The sequence below is a fragment of the Bombina bombina genome, chromosome 3, assembly GCF_027579735.1.
Source record: "Bombina bombina isolate aBomBom1 chromosome 3, aBomBom1.pri, whole genome shotgun sequence".
Lineage (NCBI taxonomy): Eukaryota > Metazoa > Chordata > Amphibia > Anura > Bombinatoridae > Bombina > Bombina bombina.
In genome coordinates this window covers 863,718,772-863,736,336 of record NC_069501.1, presented here as the reverse complement: position 1 = coordinate 863,736,336, position 17,565 = coordinate 863,718,772, and the positions used below count along the sequence as shown (strand labels likewise).

Genomic DNA, 17,565 nt, shown 5'->3' with positions numbered 1-17,565 from the left:
GGGCAAACCTGGTACCCATGGCCATCCCTTTTATCTGCAAATAAAACATGTCAAAAAATTTAAAGTAGTTATGAGTTAATATATATGAAATTAATTCCAATATATACTCGTTTTGAATGATAGGCAAATAGATGTCTTTCTCTAGGAACTTATTTACTGCCTGTAGGCCAAGATTATGGTTGATAGAGTATAAAGCTCCAATATCACAGGTTAACCACACAAAGTCACTTTATATTTTTTTATATTGGATAATTTGTTCAAAAGGTCTGTAGTGTCTTTTAGATAAGAGGGCAGATTTGTTACATATTTTTGTAAATAAAAATCTATACATTCTGATAATTTATGAGTAATGCTATTGATCCCAGCAATTATAGCTCTTCGTGTGTTTTTTTTTTCTTTACGTTTTTATGAATTTTGGGGGGGTTGATAGTAAAATGGAACATAAGGGTGGCCAGGAGTTAAATAATTTTTCTCTTTTTTGTTCAAAATTCCCTTCTGAACACATTGTTCCAAGAGAATTTTTAAAGATTTACTAAAAATTTCTTTAGGGTACACTCTCAACTTCCTATAATATTCACCATATTCCAATATACAAACAGCTTCTTCTACACAATCATCATAATTTTGCAGTACTATGCCTCCCCCTTTTTCCACCTGGCGGATTACCAGATTAGAATCATTCATTAAAAATTTGATGGCTATTAGTTCATTAGGCTTTAATTTGTTTTTATATTTATTATTTGAACTGTTGAAATAACTCTATATAAGATATTGACCACAGAATTTTTAGCATTTTTGCCATCACTCCATTTAAGCAGAAATAGAGCCTTTTTTAATTTGTTTTTTATTTACCTATCAAAACTATCATTTTTTTTTTAGTAGACAACCCAAGGTAATGATCTAGGCCAATTTTGGTATATTTCATGCCACTGTTTCGCTGCTGTTTCTTAGCTTTTTCACAAATGTTGGGTTTTCACTGAAATTATTTACATACCACGTATGCAGTCATAACACAAATTGATGTAAGAGCTTCCCTAAGATCCCCTTTGATCAGAAATAACAGACATGCATGGTTTTGCCACTGAATTTTCATAATTAGAAGACCACTAATTACAGCTGTGCACCACACTACTTGGGTTAATTAGGTAGCTTGTAAAGTTAAGTGTACCTGTAGTGTAGGGAATACCCTCCCAGCTGATACCCCCTACCCCCATACTTTACTGATCCCTCCTAAACAGCTCTTTTTCTTCCATAACCCTCCCCCCATTGTTTTTTCAATTATTTTTTTTCTGCAGTGTAGGATTCCCCCCTTACCCTCCCACCTCCCTGATTCCTCCCAAACAGCTTTCTAACCCTCCCCCCTCTAACTAGTGTCCTCCATCTTAGGTACTAGCAGCTGTCTGCCCATACCCTGTTTATATAAATGTATATTTGTTTTTTATTTTTGTTTAAAAAATAATTTTTTCGGTAGTGTAGCGGCCCCCTTACCCCTTACCCTCCCCACCTCCTCCCTCTAAGCTTTACATTCTAAGGCCCTCCTCTCCCCTGTCATAATATATTTCTCCCTCATACTCTCTGTGGAAATAATTTTCTGTAGCGTAGCAGTCCGTTCTCCTCCTTCCCCCCTCCAGCAATGGGCCATCCTCCCGCCTCCCTCCTGACTTTCCCACAGCACCAATGATCGACACCACCATTAACCGATGCAGAGAGGGACACAGAGTGCCTGTGTCTTCATCCGTTTCTCTGAACTGCTATTTCTGCACTGCCCCACTGTTATCAAGATCGCGGTAGAAAGAGGCCCAACTTAAGACTGCTGCTACTTGACCTCTCCGCTACCTAAAGTTTGGCAGATTTCAGTCACCCCGATCAGCAACTTGTGCTCTGTGCCAATGCTGCATGCTCACTGCAAGGCTGGGTAGACAAGGTTCATGACAGCTAACCTCGTCCACCCACCGATTGATAAATGGAGTCTTCAGATATATATCCATTGGCTTAGTGCACATTGGCTTAGTGCACCTTTGGTTTATCATGCAAGCAAAAGCCTGAACTGAGTTTTGTAGAGCGCCACATAGAAGTTTTTTTAGGTGAGGGAGTTACCATGGCAGCGCTATCTGGCCTCCAGATGTTAGCACGCCTGAGGGTTTTGCTTTAGCGCAACCATTTTACTTTCTGAGCACAAGAATAAGAATGCTATAAATTTAATTTGAAGTGTTAGCGCTCAATATCGATAATATTTTTGCACTCCATTTTTAAACTAGGCCTGAATAATTTTTCATAACTGCAAAAGATTAATTCTTACAAAAATCATGTCTAAACTTATCTATTGCATGAAAACATCTCTAACATCATTGTTGGAAGAAAACTCTTTCATATGATATACAGAAAATATATTAAAGAATAAAAACCTTTGAAAAAACGAATAAACTGTAAAACATTAAATTATTTCACTTGCTAATTTGCTAAAATGGGTGAAAAGTTAAAGCTATTATTAGCAATACTGTTTTTGTGAAAGATATACAAACAAAGGGGAGCTACGTAGGGCAAAATATATCAGGGTTACCAACTACCTACTTACAGCAAAATCCAAAGGCCACTTCTCTCTGCTTATCCTCCTTGACCTGTCTGCAGCCTTTGACACTGTTGACCACCCTCTTTTGCTCCAAACCCTCCAATCCTTCGGCATCTGTGACACAGCTCTCTCGTGGTTCTCTTCCTATCTGTCTAACCGTACATTTAGTATAGCCTTCACCGGAGCATCCTCTGCCCTGTTACCACTTTCTGTTCTTAATATAGTCCCATGGGTTTCAATATCATTTGTATGCCAATGACACCCAAATCTACCTCTCTGCACCAGACCTACCTCCTTCCTTACTAACCATTGTGACTAACTGTCTCTCTCATATTTCATATTGGATGTCCTCTCACTACCTTAAGCTAAATCTCTCCAAAACTGAACTCCTTATTTTTCCCTCTTCTTCCAATATCTCCACCCCCAAATTTTCTATAACTGTTGATAATTCCATCATTACCCCTACCCCGCATGCCCAATGTCTTGGGGTCACACTTGACTCAGACCTTTACTTCACTCCTCACATTCAGGCCTTGGCTAAAGCCTGCCACTTCCACCTTAAAAACATCTCTAAAATTAGACATTTCCTTACACAAGACACAAATAAGATTTTAATCCACTCTCTCATCCTCGACTACTGCAACTCCGTCCTCTCTGGTCTACCTAGCTGCCGCATAGCTCCTTTAAATCCATTATGAATGCCTCTGCCAGGCTTCCTTACACGTCGCTCTTCATCTGCTGCACCTCTCTGCCAATACCTTCACTGGCTTCCTCTTGCCTCTAGGATTAAACACAAAATCCTCACTCTGACATACAATGCCCTCAACTGCACTGCTCCCTCCTACATTTCAGAACTTGTCTCCAGATACTCTCCCTCCCGTCCCCTTCAATCTGCTCATGATCTCCTCCTATCCTCCTCTCTTGTTACTTCCTCACATTCCCGTTTATAGGACTTCTCCAGACTGGCCCCCATCTTGTGGAACTCTCTGCCTTGCTTCACAAGACTCTCCCCTAAAGACTCAAGCGCTCCCTAAAGACTCTACTATTCAGGGATGCTTACAACCTACACTAACCTTTCCTACTCCATTGCTTTCCCCTTGAACCCCTTAGAATGTAAGCCTATTAGCCCAGCTGTTTGCAGATTGCCTTCATAAGAGCTGACTACAACAGTGCAACTCTCTGCAGGGCCCTCTACCCACTTGATCCCTACAAAAGTTATCCTGTATACTGACTATGTTTACAGTGCTGTGGAACATGTTGGCACTCTACAAATACCTGATAATAATAATAATAATAATAATCATGCATGCAGGCAGACAGGTTCTCAATTGCCACCTGTGATGCTGCATCAGATGGTAAAATGGAATATTGCACAATAGCTTTGTTGTGCAATGCCACCCCTGCTCGCCCGCAAAAAAAATTACAAGACCAGGGCATATCAATCACCCCGAAAGAATGAGTGTCAAAATGATTGCTCTTGCCACTTCTTAAGTGGAGGAGAGGCAAAATAAGTAGTTTCTGCCTCTTAAATTGGTGGCTGCAGGCTCACTCTACAAAACCTCAAAAGCAATGAATGCAGCTTAATAAATGTAGTCAATAACATAACTCTACATGTGGTAAGTATCAAACAAAACTTTAAAATGGGCAACTCATTGTTTTTAGTGGCACCACTTGATAAGGTGCAATGGGTTAGGTTGGATTTCATGGCCCCAGCTAACTGAAACCTGGACAGAACTTGCAGTGTCAATGAGCACATTAGAAAGCTGCAGATTCACAATAAAATGTCTTAACCAATAGGCTGTTGGAGTATATTTAATTGCTTTTAAACAGCTTCTTTACTTTCATTGTGTTATGTGAAATATACTATTGATTGTAGAAACCACCACTACACTGAAAATATGAATAACGAACATAGCAGGTCTGCGTTTATAAGGAAAAACAGCTATTTAAAAAACAAAAATAAAGATAAAGGAACAGTTTCACATACATTTAACAATCTTCTGTAGGTATAACAAGTCATTTGGAACACATAAAGGGGAAACAAATGTTATAGTACAGTGCCCCTTTAAGTACAATACTTAGCTGTCCACTTGTAATATGAATGCAATGAGCGGTAATGGTGCCCCCTGCCGCTATCCTCATTAAAAATTGTAACCATCCACTTGTAAAATCAGGCTGTGTGTTATTCTTTGCACGAGACCAAACACAAGGTGTCAATCAACCCGATCGTATACGATCGGGCTGTTTGCCGTCCGCGCCTCAGAGGTGGCAGACGAATTAAGGAGCAGCTTCATAAATCAACCCCATAGACTTAGAAATTACAATAAACACTAATGATCTTTTTATTTGCAGGTTTTTTGCAGGCATGCAGAGCCCTAATGGTCACAGCCATTTGTCTTGCAGCGTTTGGGTCGGTGTTTGGATTGGTTGGAATGAAATGCACAAAGGTCGGGGGCAATGACAACATTAAAGCAAAAGTTGCCTTTACAGGTGGACTTCTCTCCATACTTTCAGGTCAGGTTCATATCTTTACAGCGTAACTTATGTCTATCAATGAATAAAAATTAAACGTTGCTAACTACACAGGGAAGACTAATAGGAACCTATCATAGACTGTTTACAGTAGATTATACAGTACTAGGACCTATAGTAGAATAGATGTATACGCTGCAATGTAGTAACAGACTTGCACTGTCATTTGTGGTTCATGCACCATAAAATAAATGGAAGGAGGAGCTGTCTTCTAGGACGACAGCATGTTGCTATTTGCATTTAAAAAAATAATTTGAAGGGATGTGATTTTGGGGTATAATTGTGGTAATATACTGTGGCAGTGGGATTTATTTTAGGGGTAACAAAACATGGGTTATGTATGTCTTAAGTTTGCAGAGTTCCTTCTGAAGACCTGAAATAAGGGCAAAAGAAACTGCTCTTAAGTTGCACTCTGTTCAGTATACAGCATTTTAATTTTTTTTGCCAAGTTTGCTTTTTTCCAGTTCAGGGACATGTTCTTTTTACAGTTTCTTGAGTATGCTTATCTTATCTCTTTTGTTGCGTTGCGTTGCGTTAAAGGGACAGTCAAGTCCAAAAAAAACGTTCATGATTTAAATGTAATTTCAGGGCCGGCCCTAGCCATTGCGGGGCCCAAGGCAGGATGACAAAATGGGGCCCCCTTTATCCCCACCTCCAACCCCGCCGCCCCAACCTGCCCAATCTCCGCACAAAACCCTGCCCAATCTCCGCCCCCACCGTTTTTACAAATAAAATAAAAAATGGGAGAAAAATCATTTAAGGTAATGCACAACATTTTAAATAAAAAAACATATAAATTCACTAATGTGGAGCACTATAACATTGTATATATTGCAAAATACCATTTGTACTATTGGAACAACTGTTTATATATATAATGAAGAATTATGCTGACAATTAGGAACAGTTGAGTTGAACTGGGCCTTATTTTTATGTGTTTTCTTATGATAACAAGAACATTACAGAGACGCCAGGGCCGGCCCTAGCAAGTGCAGGTCCCTAGGCAGAATGACAGCGCGGGCCTCTACCCAGAACAAAAAATACTTAAAATAAATGGGGTAATGCACTGTACCACACAAACACAGTGCACATATATAATACACACACAGAGATACTTATATACACATACATCCACACACTCAGACACACACACATATAGCCCCCCACACACACATATACCCCCCCCCCACACACACACACAGAGATAGCCAGCACACACACACAGAGATAGCCTCCCCACACACACACACACACACACACACAGAGAGATAGCCCCCCCACACACACAGATAGCCCACACACACACACAGATAGCCCCCCCCCCCCCACACACACAGATAGCTCCCCCCCCCACACACACAGATAGCCCCCCCCCCACACACACACAGATAGCTCACACACACTGATAGCCCCCACACACAGATAGCCCCCAAACACAGATAGCCACACACACAGATATCCTACACACATAGATAGCCCACACACACAGATAGCCCACAGATAGCACACACACACAGAGAGATAGCCCCCACACACAGATAACCCACACACACAGATAGCCCACACACACACACACACACACACAGATGATAGCCCCCCCCCCCCACACACACACAGATAGCCCACACACACTCTGTCTCACATACACACAATGCATTTTAGTGGTGGACACATTTTAGTCAAGGTCTAATTGAGATTGATAAGTATATAAAAGTAAATTTAATTTATCACAACAGTGGGATGTATTATTTTTGGATGTCACAGAAATCAAAGCACTTGCCATACCACAAATTAATGGTCCATGCCACAAATGTATCACAAGAAATACAGGAAAAAAACAGCTTCATTAGCATCAGAAACTCTTTAAACACATATACTATAACCTTAGTCTTTGTGCTCCTCTTAGCTTGTCTACCCAAATTACCTTATACAAATTTACTTGAAGATGATATTGCCAAGATGACATCACAGAGTGCATACTTGTATATATATATATATATATATATATATATATATATATATATATATATATATATATATGTGTGTGTTTGTAAAAAGAAAGAAAAGAAAGCAGCGCTAGATACCAAACAACGTGTCCCTTGAAGTAGGTAGAAAACTTTCTAAAGTCAGGGAGACGATTATATCCCACCAAACGGCTGCTGCTGTACACAAATCCGTGGGTTCCTCCTTCACAGATGGATAATAGACAAGCTGTAGAAATAGAAAGGGAGACAGCCCAATCCTCGATTCAAGGTAGTATTTATTAACAAGTGATCACAGCACACTAGTAAATGAACACTTACTAGAAGTAAAAAAATAGCAAGCCCACAAATGGAAATTAGTCCTGCAGGAGGAGATGTGAATCCCATGGCAATCAGCGTCAGTGTCTCAATGTTTGCACGGGACCATCAGAGAGTTCAATTCAATTCAAAACTCCCGGCTTTTCAGCAAAGGTAGCTCCACTGACGTCAGGGCACAATATTTCTCCTATGGTTACTACAAAGGATAAAATATCTCAACGCGTTTCGCCAGTAGAACACACCGGCTTTCTCAAGCAGAGTAGAAAAAGAGGGGAGGGAATGAAAGCTAATCCTGCATACGACTGCACTAGATGTGTTTTCAGCTTCTCTCATGTACAGTTTACCCTAGCTTACCTTCCATACTGCAGAAATAGTAGTTCTCCACTGACTAGTACATGTGAGAAGCTGAAAACACATCTAGTGCAGCTGTATGCAGGATTTGCTTTCATTCCCTTCCCTCCTTTTCTACTCTGCTTGTTTCTCAGTGAGCTCCAGTAACACAGCAGTGCTAAATAAATGTGGTGAGCATAACATTGGAGAGAGTATTGTAAAATGTGCAGTAGATAGTGACATAGGAGTGCTAAATACATGTGGTGAGCATCACACTGGAGAGAGTATTATACCTTGTGCAGCAGATAGTGACATAGCAGTGCTAAATACATGTGGTGAGCATCACACTGGAGAGAGTATTATACCTTGTGCAGCAGATAGTGACATAGCAGTGCTAAATACATGTGGTGAGCATCACACTGGAGAGAGTATTATACCTTGTGCAGCAGATAGTGATATAGCAGTGCTAAATACAAGTGGTGAGCATCACACTGGAGAGAGTAGTGTATCTTCTGCAGCAGATAGTGACATAGCAGTGCTAAATACATGTGGTGAGCATCACACTGGAGAGAGTAGTGTATCTTGTTCAGCAGATAGTGACATAGCAGTGCTAAATACATGTGGTGAGCATCACACTGGAGAGAGTATTATACCTTGTACAGCAGAGAGTGACATAGCAGTGCTAAATACATGTGGTGAGCATCACAATGGAGAGAGTATTATACCTTGTGCAGCAGATAGTGACATAGCAGTGCTAAATACAAGTGGTGAGCATCACATTGGAGAGAGTATTGTACCTTGTGCAGCAGATAGTGACATAACAGTGCTATATACATGTGGTGAGGCTAGCTACATGCTACATCTGACCTCCTGGCCAGCCCCTGACTACTCTACTCGTCTTCTCCTCTGCTGCTCTGCGTCCTCCTCCCCCTGGTCCCAGTCCCACACACATTGAGCATCAATAATAATGATCTCATGTTGATGTCCTGTTTTACTTTTACTTTGGCACTGTATGTTTTCCTTCTTTTAATCTCTGGGCCTTTATTTATCTATTTATTCTTTATCTACATTGGCCAGAACCATAAAATGTTAAAAAAAAAAATACAAGCTGGCTGGCAAACCTATCCCTGGGTTGACTTTTCAATGTAATACCTAATTCACTGCCATATGGTCATAATACTGCAGATCTGACCCACAGTTATAGGCAGCAGGAATGTGCACAGGTGCTGTGTGGTCTCAGCTTCTGTCCCAGTAGATTGGAAGTTGAGGTGTGCCAGTTTTATGGACTAAAACACACACACACACACACACACACACATATATATATATATATATATATATATATATATATATATATATATATATATATATATATATGTGTGTGTGTGTGTGTGTGTGTGAATGGTCTGGGCACATTTCACTTTTTTGCCCTGTTAAAAGATACTACAATATAGTCCCCTACTATCTGTGTGTAACATTGGTACTGAGCAGCTGACATTACAAACATAACTCAGCAGATACCCAGTACACAATGGGAGAATGTTATCTGTACACCACATGTTGCACTTGCATGCATCATATTGATTTAGGGTAATTAATGCAAATCCCCTCAGGGGTTTTCTTATTATTGGTGTTATTCCATTATATACTGATTAATGTTCCATCTAGAGAAGGGAGATTTAAAGAATGAATAACTGATGTAATCACTCACTATTAAAACATCATAAAAGCATCTGAATTGCACCAGCTCGCTTCTTTAAAGGTACCATTTTATACCCCTCCCTCCTAGTAAGGGCACCGCCATTTTGGTACCTAGGTTACAGAACCATGTTGTTAATTCCTTTAGATATTATCTGAGAACTGAACAGTCTAGTCCCAAACTTTTACTTTATAAACTGAACCCACAATATTGCATTTTAAAGCCATGGCTACTATTGGTGTAGTATTGTGAGTATATATATATATATATATATATATATATATATATATATATATAAACACATATTTTCATGAACTTACATACATAACAATATTGTTGTTTAGTTTTTTTTTGTTTAATAACAAGAAGAAGAAGAACACCACCACCACCTATTTAAATTTTTAGGGCTCAAAAGCTATTACTCCTATTTAATCACAAACGGCTAGATTACGAGTTTTTGTCGGTAAGGCTTGCGGTGTTAACGAGCATTTTTTTCTCACCGCTCACTTAAGACAACGCTGGTATTACAGGTTTTTTTAAACCCGGCAATAGCCGCAAAAAAGTGAGTGGAGAGCTAAATTTAGCTCCACATCTCACCTCAATACCAGCGCTGCTTATGGTAGCGGTGAGCTGGCAAAACGTGCTCATGCACGATTTCCCCATAGCAATCAATGGGGCAGATTCGGCTGAAAAAAAACCTAACACCTGCAAAAAAGCAGCGTTCAGCTCCTAACGCAGCCCCATTGATTCCTATGGGGAAATACTTTTTATGTCTACACCTAACACCCTAACATGAACCCCGAGTCTAAAAACACCTAATCTTACACTTATTAACCCCTAATCTGCCGACCCCGGCCAGAAGTCTTCATCCAGGCGGCATCTTCTATCTTCATCCATCCGGAGCGGAGCGGGTCTATCTTCAAGCCATCCGACGCAGAGCATCCTCTTCCATCCAATGACTAACACTAAATGATGGTACCTTTAAGTGACATCATCCAAGATGGCGTCCCTTCAATTCCGATTGGCTGATAGAATTCTATCAGCCGATCGGAATTAAGATAGAAAAAATCCTATTGGCTGATCCAATCAGCCAATAGGATAGAAGTTCAAGCCTATTGGCTGATCCAATCAGCCAGTAGGATTGAGCTTGCATTCTATTGGCTGATTGGAACAGCCAATAGAATGCAAGCTCAATCCTATTGGCTGATTGGATCAGCCAATAGGATTTTTTCTACCTTAATTCCGATTGGCTGATAGAATTCTATCAGCCAATCGGAATTGAAGGGACGCCATCTTGGATGATGTCACTTAAAGGTATTTTGTAATTTAGTATAGGGTAGGGCTTTTTTTTATTTTGGGGGGCTTTTTTATTTTATTAGGGGGATTAGAGTAGGTGTAATTAGTTTAAAATTCTTGTAATTATTTTATTATTTTCTGTAATTTAGTGGGGGGGGGGTTTCTTTCGTACTTTAGTTTATTTAATTTAATTGTAATTAATTGTAGTTAGTTTAGGTAATTAATTTAATTATAGTGTAGTGTTAGATGTAATTGTAACTTAGGTTAGGGTTTATTTTACAGGTAAATTTGTACTTATTTTAACTAGGAAGTTATTAAATAGTTAATAACTATTTAATAACTATTGTACCTAGTTTAAATAAATACAAAGTTGCCTGTAAAATAAAAATTAACCCTGAGATAGCTACAATGTAATTATTAGTTGTATTGTAGCTATTTTAGGGTTTATTTTACAGGTAAGTATTTAGTTTTAAATAGGAATAATTTATTTAATTGTAGTAATTTTATTTAGATTAGTTTAAATTATATTTAAATTAGGGGGGTGTTAGGGTTAGACTTAGGTTTAGGGGTTAATACTTTTAATATAGTAGCAGCGACGTTGGGGGCGGCAGATTAGGGGTTAATAAATGTAGGTAGGTGTCAGAGATGTTAGGGACGGCAGATTAGGGGTTAATAAAATGTAAATAATGTTTGCGAGGCGGGAGTGCGGCGGCTTAGGGGTTAATATATTTATTACAGTGGCGGCGATGTCCGGTCGGCAGATTAGGTGTTAAAAAATTTATTTAAGTGTTTGCGATGTGGGGGGGGGGGGGCTCGGTTTAGGGGTTAATAGGTAGTTTATGGGTGTTAGTGTACTTTTTAGCACTTTAGTTAAGAGTTTTATGTTACGGCGTTAGCCCATAAAACTCTTAACTACTGACTTTTAAATGCGGTAGGAGTCTTGACAGGAGAGGGTGTACCCCTCACTTTTTCCAAGACTCTTAATACCGGCGTTATGCAAATCCCATTGAAAAAGTTAGGATACGCAATTTACGTAAGTGGATTTGCGGTATGCTCGAGTCGCGGAAAAAAGTGAGCGGTACACCTGTACCTGCCAGACTCGTAATACCAGCGGGCGTTAAAAAGCAGCGTTGGGACCTCTCAACGCTGCTTTTTAAGGCTAACGCAAGACTCGTAATCTAGGCGAAAGAAAATAATTTACTGTGGACCAAATTTACTTAATAAGAGTCAGGGGGCTGTTTTCCCACTGATGGCCTAAACACAGTGGACTCTGGGGAGCTGTCCCACGACAAACCAGCAGAAGCTGCATATCCCCCCGGGCAGGTGGTAATTTGCATCCACAGAATTACAAACATTAAAATGATGATAATATAGAACATTGTCAATAGATATCATTGCATAAAAGGAACAATATTCCACTACCTTAATTTTTGTAATTTGCATGAGAGTTTATTTTTAAAAAAAAATCATTTTCAATTTACCTGATTACTCTGCTTTTAAATAGCTCTCTGCTTGTTTTTTGTTTTTTGTTTTCTTCTTTTTCTTTAGTACTTACATTTAATTTTAGGCCCTATGCCCTCCATATACTTGCATAGCAGCACACTCTAGCAGATCTCCATTAGATAAGAGATGAATCAGAGTCAGACCTGTCAAGGCCACAGTACACAGACCATAGATGCTTGCAATCTAATATGTACTACATTAAAAGCCTCAGGAGAGCCCCTCTACACAAGTCAATATCACAGAGTATAAAACTGAACAAAACTCTCAAATGAGTCTGCAGTCTAGCCGCATATTTGGGGCTATTGCCCTGCCTTTGCATCCATATCAACTCTGCTCCCCGTCTCCAGCAGAGAGATTCTAACATTCCAAGCACAATATGTAGCCTGCCCTGGGCCTTTGCCTCCTTTCTACCTTCACCTTGCTGCTTGAGTGTCACCATGCCACGCCAGCCGCTACTATTACACATTATTACACATGTCCACACTCCAGCTGCTGTACCCTCAGCCTTCTGCCTCCTGCTGCCTTCTAACTGCGCGCAGAAAAAACTTGCGCCCAAAATATGTAAATTAAATAAATAAATTTAAAAGTGGCAGCGCACAAACAAACCAAAAAAATTTATACAAAAAAAAAATGTTTGTTTGTACTCTCACGGCAGGGCCCCCTCGCTCGCCTTGTCCAAAGGCCGGCCCTATGTAATTTTAAACAATTTCCCAATTTACTTTTATCACCAATTTTGCTTTGTTCTCTTGGTATTCTTAGTTAAAAGCTAAACTGAGGAGGTTCATATGCTAATTTCTTAGACCTTGAAGACTGCCTCTAATCTGAATGCATTTTGACCACTAGAGGGCATTAGTTTATGTGTTTCATATAGATAACATTGAGCTCATGCACGTGAAGTGACCTAGGAGTGAGCACTGATTAGCTAAAATGCAAGTCTGTTAAAAGAACTGAAATAAGGGGGCAGTCAGCAGAAGCTTAGATACAAGGTAATTACAGAGGTAAAAAGTTTATTATTATAACTGTGTTGGTTATGCAAAACTGGGGAATGGATAATAAAGGGATTATCTATCTTTTTAAACAACAAAAATTCTGGTGTTTACTGTCCCTTTAAGAATGGGTAAAACTGAACTCCTGCACTGATCAAGCAGTGACTGGGTAGAACGATGTACGAAATTCATATAACTTCCAGCCTCCATATTTTATAAAATACCTTTATTTTTCAACTGGGTCCATAGGTACAAACAAGCATGTGCGAACCTGCCCCGCAAGGGCTCATGAGCAGCTCTCATTGCTTCGTACATGGAGTCCTTGATGTCAAGACACTGGACTTTTTCTGTTTCATGCTATAGAAAAATTGCTTAAATATATCTCTTTAGTTGAAATAATTTTTATTGTCATGGATCACATCAAATACAACATAATAAAACAGTGTGCTGGGTTACAATGTCCTAGTATTCTTAAAACAATTAAAGTTTTCAGCACCCTGTTTATATCATTTTCATCAATTTTTCTCCCCCCTTCCCCTCTGCCTTCCCTAACTCCCTCTCCACCCCCTCCCCACTCTTATCCCATTTCCCTAAACCTAAACTTCATAACTGTATACAAAGAAAAACCTTTAACTTTAAACTTTTCCCATCGAGCAGTGACAATGTTGTAGATTTCTTTAGAACGCTATATCTATATTTAAGAAAGTTCCTATTCTCTCCAATTTAATTGCCCTAAAAAAGCCTTATTGGTTACTTAGTGTTGATCTGTATGTACCTACATATTTCTGCTTATTTAAAATCCAGTGTATCCACATGTTTTGGAATCTCTCAGATGTCCCTTGTATCCATGCAGCTGATTCTAGCATATTATAAACATCTTCAATTTTGATCATTACCTCGCCCCATTCTGGAGCCCCCACTTTCCATTTTCTAGCTATACATATTCTGGTTGCTGTACATATAATATTAACCCATCTATTAGTAATTGAGTTCAGTGACTCCTGGGGGATATGTAGTAAGGCCTGTGAGGCTGATAATGTAAAGGAGTCGTCTAGAATCACCTTAAATAGTTGAGAAAGCTTGTCCCATGTAGGTTGTATCTTTGGACACTCCCACCACATGTGAAAATAGGTCCCTATCCCTTTACATCCCCGATAACATAATCTACTACCCTGTGTGGTGTAATGTGAGGATTTCAGTGGTGTAAGGTACCATCTATATGAGGTTTTTATTGAGTTTTCGATAAGGTCTGCCCCTATTAAGCTTCTCCTCATTGAGGAGAAAATCTGGCTCCAATCTTCTCTATCATAGGTTATAGCTAAATCTTGTTCCCATTTGTCATAAATTACCAATTTTGCTGAACTATTTGCTTCTTGAATGGCTAAGTATAAGCGTGTAATCATTTTTTTATTTCTACCGGGTATCATTATCATTTGTTCCAGAGCAGTTTTTGGGCAGGCTGTGATGCTACCTAGTCTATATGTATTTATAGCATGGGAAATTTGGAGATATAAAAACCAGTGTAATGTATTTGGGTGTATTTTATCTCTTAATTGTGTAAATGTCAACAACTTCCCATTGTCTAGGAAATCAGCTACCCTATAGAGGCCTTTATTTCCCCACTTATCTATTTGTTTTTGAAATTCTTTTGGGAGTAGTGTACTTAGAGGTATTATAATAGTGTGTGGCTAGAGTAATTTCATTGTATGCGTTAGTGACCTCCACATAAGCTTAGAATCTTCTGTAGTTTTTAGTTTAATTATCCTCTGGTCTTTTGGATCTGAGGGTTTCCATAATATATCTCCCGGAGTGCTTAGTCTTCCAATATCTGCTTCAATACCTGGCCATGTCATCCCCTGGCAATCTTTACATAAAAGAGCATTTTGTGCCAGTCTGGCAGCATGATAATAATCTCTAAGATTAGGGACTCCTACACCTCCCAATAGCTTGTGTTGTTTTAAAATATGAGCAGCTATTCTAGCTGTTTTATGTCCTCTTATAAATTTAATAATTTCAGATTATAGTTCTTCAAGCTCTTTTATTGGGATTTTAATAGGTAAAGCTCTAAATAGATATAAAAGTCTTGGTAGGACATTCATTTTAATGGCTGATAATCTGCCATACCAAGAAAAGTTCCCTTTCTTCCATTTCAATATATCTCTTCTTATAGTTTTGTAAATTGGGATGTAGTTTGCTTTATACAATGTTTCTATGGTGTCTGTGATTTGTATTCCTAGATATTTTAGGGAATGATTAACCCATTTAAAATCAAAGTTTGATTCTATCAACTTTTGTGTGTGTGTTGATAATGATAGAGGGAGTGCTTCGCATTTATCCGAATTTATTTTGAAACCCGAAACATTGGAAAAATCTTCTAATAATTGGTACAAATTAGGGAGGGAAAGCATTGGTTTTGTAATTGTAAGCAAGATATCATCTGCAAATAAAGTTAGTGTTTGTTCCCCTTTATTTAATTTAACCCCATGGATATCCTTAGAGTTACGAATACAAGACGCCAAAGGTTCTATGCACAACGCAAATAAAAGTGGAGATAACGGACATCCCTGACGAGTTCCATTCAATATATTGATAGGTTGAGACTGATATCCCGCTGCCCTAATTGTTGCTACTGGATTTGTGTATATATTTTTGATTGCCCCCCTATAAATATATCTCTTTAAAGGGATAGCAGATAAACCTTTATCTGAACCTTCTTGCATAAAAGAAAAATTCTTGGAATTCCAAAAGAATTCCAACAAAAACCCTAATATTTACAGCAGGAAAGAAACAACTTCCTAAATCCTTTGAGAAATTTTGCTTATAACAGGCTTTCTGGCCTGAAATATGGAGTTCACTACAGCATCAAAGAAACCTCTTTGTTTTGAAAGGAAGGCATTCAATCTCTAAACCTTCAAGAGATTTGAGATCTTGGTGATAAAAGAGACCTTGAGACAGTAGGTCATGCTGTAGTGAAAAATCATGGAGAAAGCTTGACATCTTAATAAGATTTTCAAACCAAATTCTGTGGGGCCTGGCTAGAGCAATCAGAATTACTGAAGAATTCAATTTAAGCTATGACTCCTGGAAACAGAATTTATAAGGCCTATCTCTGGAGACCCCTTTGTTCCACAGTCTAGTTGGAAACTACCTGATAGAGAGATGGAGAGATCATTCCTGTGAAATGAAATCTGCTAGCCAGTGATCATTCCTGGAATGGGAAATTCATAAAATTATTGGAAAACTTGTTGCTAGAGGAAACCCAACTCCGTAGGCTCTCCTAGACCTCCAGACTGAACCCCAGTCCAAGAGATTTTCATATGTAGACATTTTTCTCCAAATTGGGTGAATAAAGGATGCCCCAGAAAAATAAGTTGGTAATCTATCCACCAGGACAGGATAGGATTCTTTGAGATGGATGAGTATAATTTGTGCACTATTGTCGAAGCATGCAAAGTTGAAAAGGTCTCATATTAAACCATGCAAAAGGAAGAGTCTCTGATGCTGCAGTAATCAGATCATACATTGAACTGCAGATTGGTTGGAAATTGACTGTAGCTGTGAGCAAGCTGACTGTAACTTTGATGTCAGCTAATTTGTTAGAGAAAGCCGAATTGTCATTGAGTCTAAAATTACTTCCAGAAAAGTGACTGATGATTAATGAGAAAGAGAACTCTTTGATATAAATTGTCCAACTATGTCTACAAATAAATAACTCTAGACTGTTGGTATGAGATACAGCTGAAGTAAAAAAGGAGCATGAACTAATATGTCATCCAGGCATGTAGCCCCTGTAATACAGGAGTTCTTAAAACAGACAAGAGAATTCTTAGAACTTTCGTAAAAATTCTGACAGCCACAAACTGTACGAGTTTGACCTGAAAAGCAAAACTGGATATGTCTAGGAATAGAAAGGTAACCATCCTTCAATTTAAATGTCGACATAAATTGACCCTATTGAATAAGAGGACATAATAGTCCATGTTTCTATTTAAAAAGGAATTCTGAGAAACGTGTTTGAAGACTGTAAGTCCAGAATAGGTCTGAAAGTTCCCTCTTTCTTGAGAACCATAGAATGGAAGGAAAAATTCCCTGGCCTTGTTCCATAACTTGAACAGGAACTATTATAGCCATAAGTTCCAGATCGAGACCTGACTGAGAAAATGCTTTTGTTTTCACAAGGTCTTTTGGAACATGAAACAAAAAAACACCTCAAATAGGCAATGATTTGTAACCTATTCTGTAATCCTGGAAAATCATGTTTAGAACCCAGAGATCTTAGACAGGCTGTTACCAGACCTCTGACAAAGGCCTAAACTGCCCCCTAACAGAATTTTTTTTTTATAAGGTTCT

The 17,565-nt window shown here is 38.9% G+C and overlaps 1 protein-coding gene across 1 annotated transcript in view; it reads left to right on the top strand.

Annotated features, from left to right (window-relative positions):
* CLDN10 (claudin 10) overlaps positions 1 to 17,565 on the top strand; it is a 182,960-nt gene that overhangs the window by 107,038 nt on the left and 58,357 nt on the right. The window contains exon 2 of the mRNA XM_053705481.1: positions 4,922 to 5,083. Within this exon, the coding sequence (XP_053561456.1) occupies positions 4,922 to 5,083 (162 nt within the window). The remainder of the gene's footprint in view (positions 1 to 4,921; positions 5,084 to 17,565) is intronic.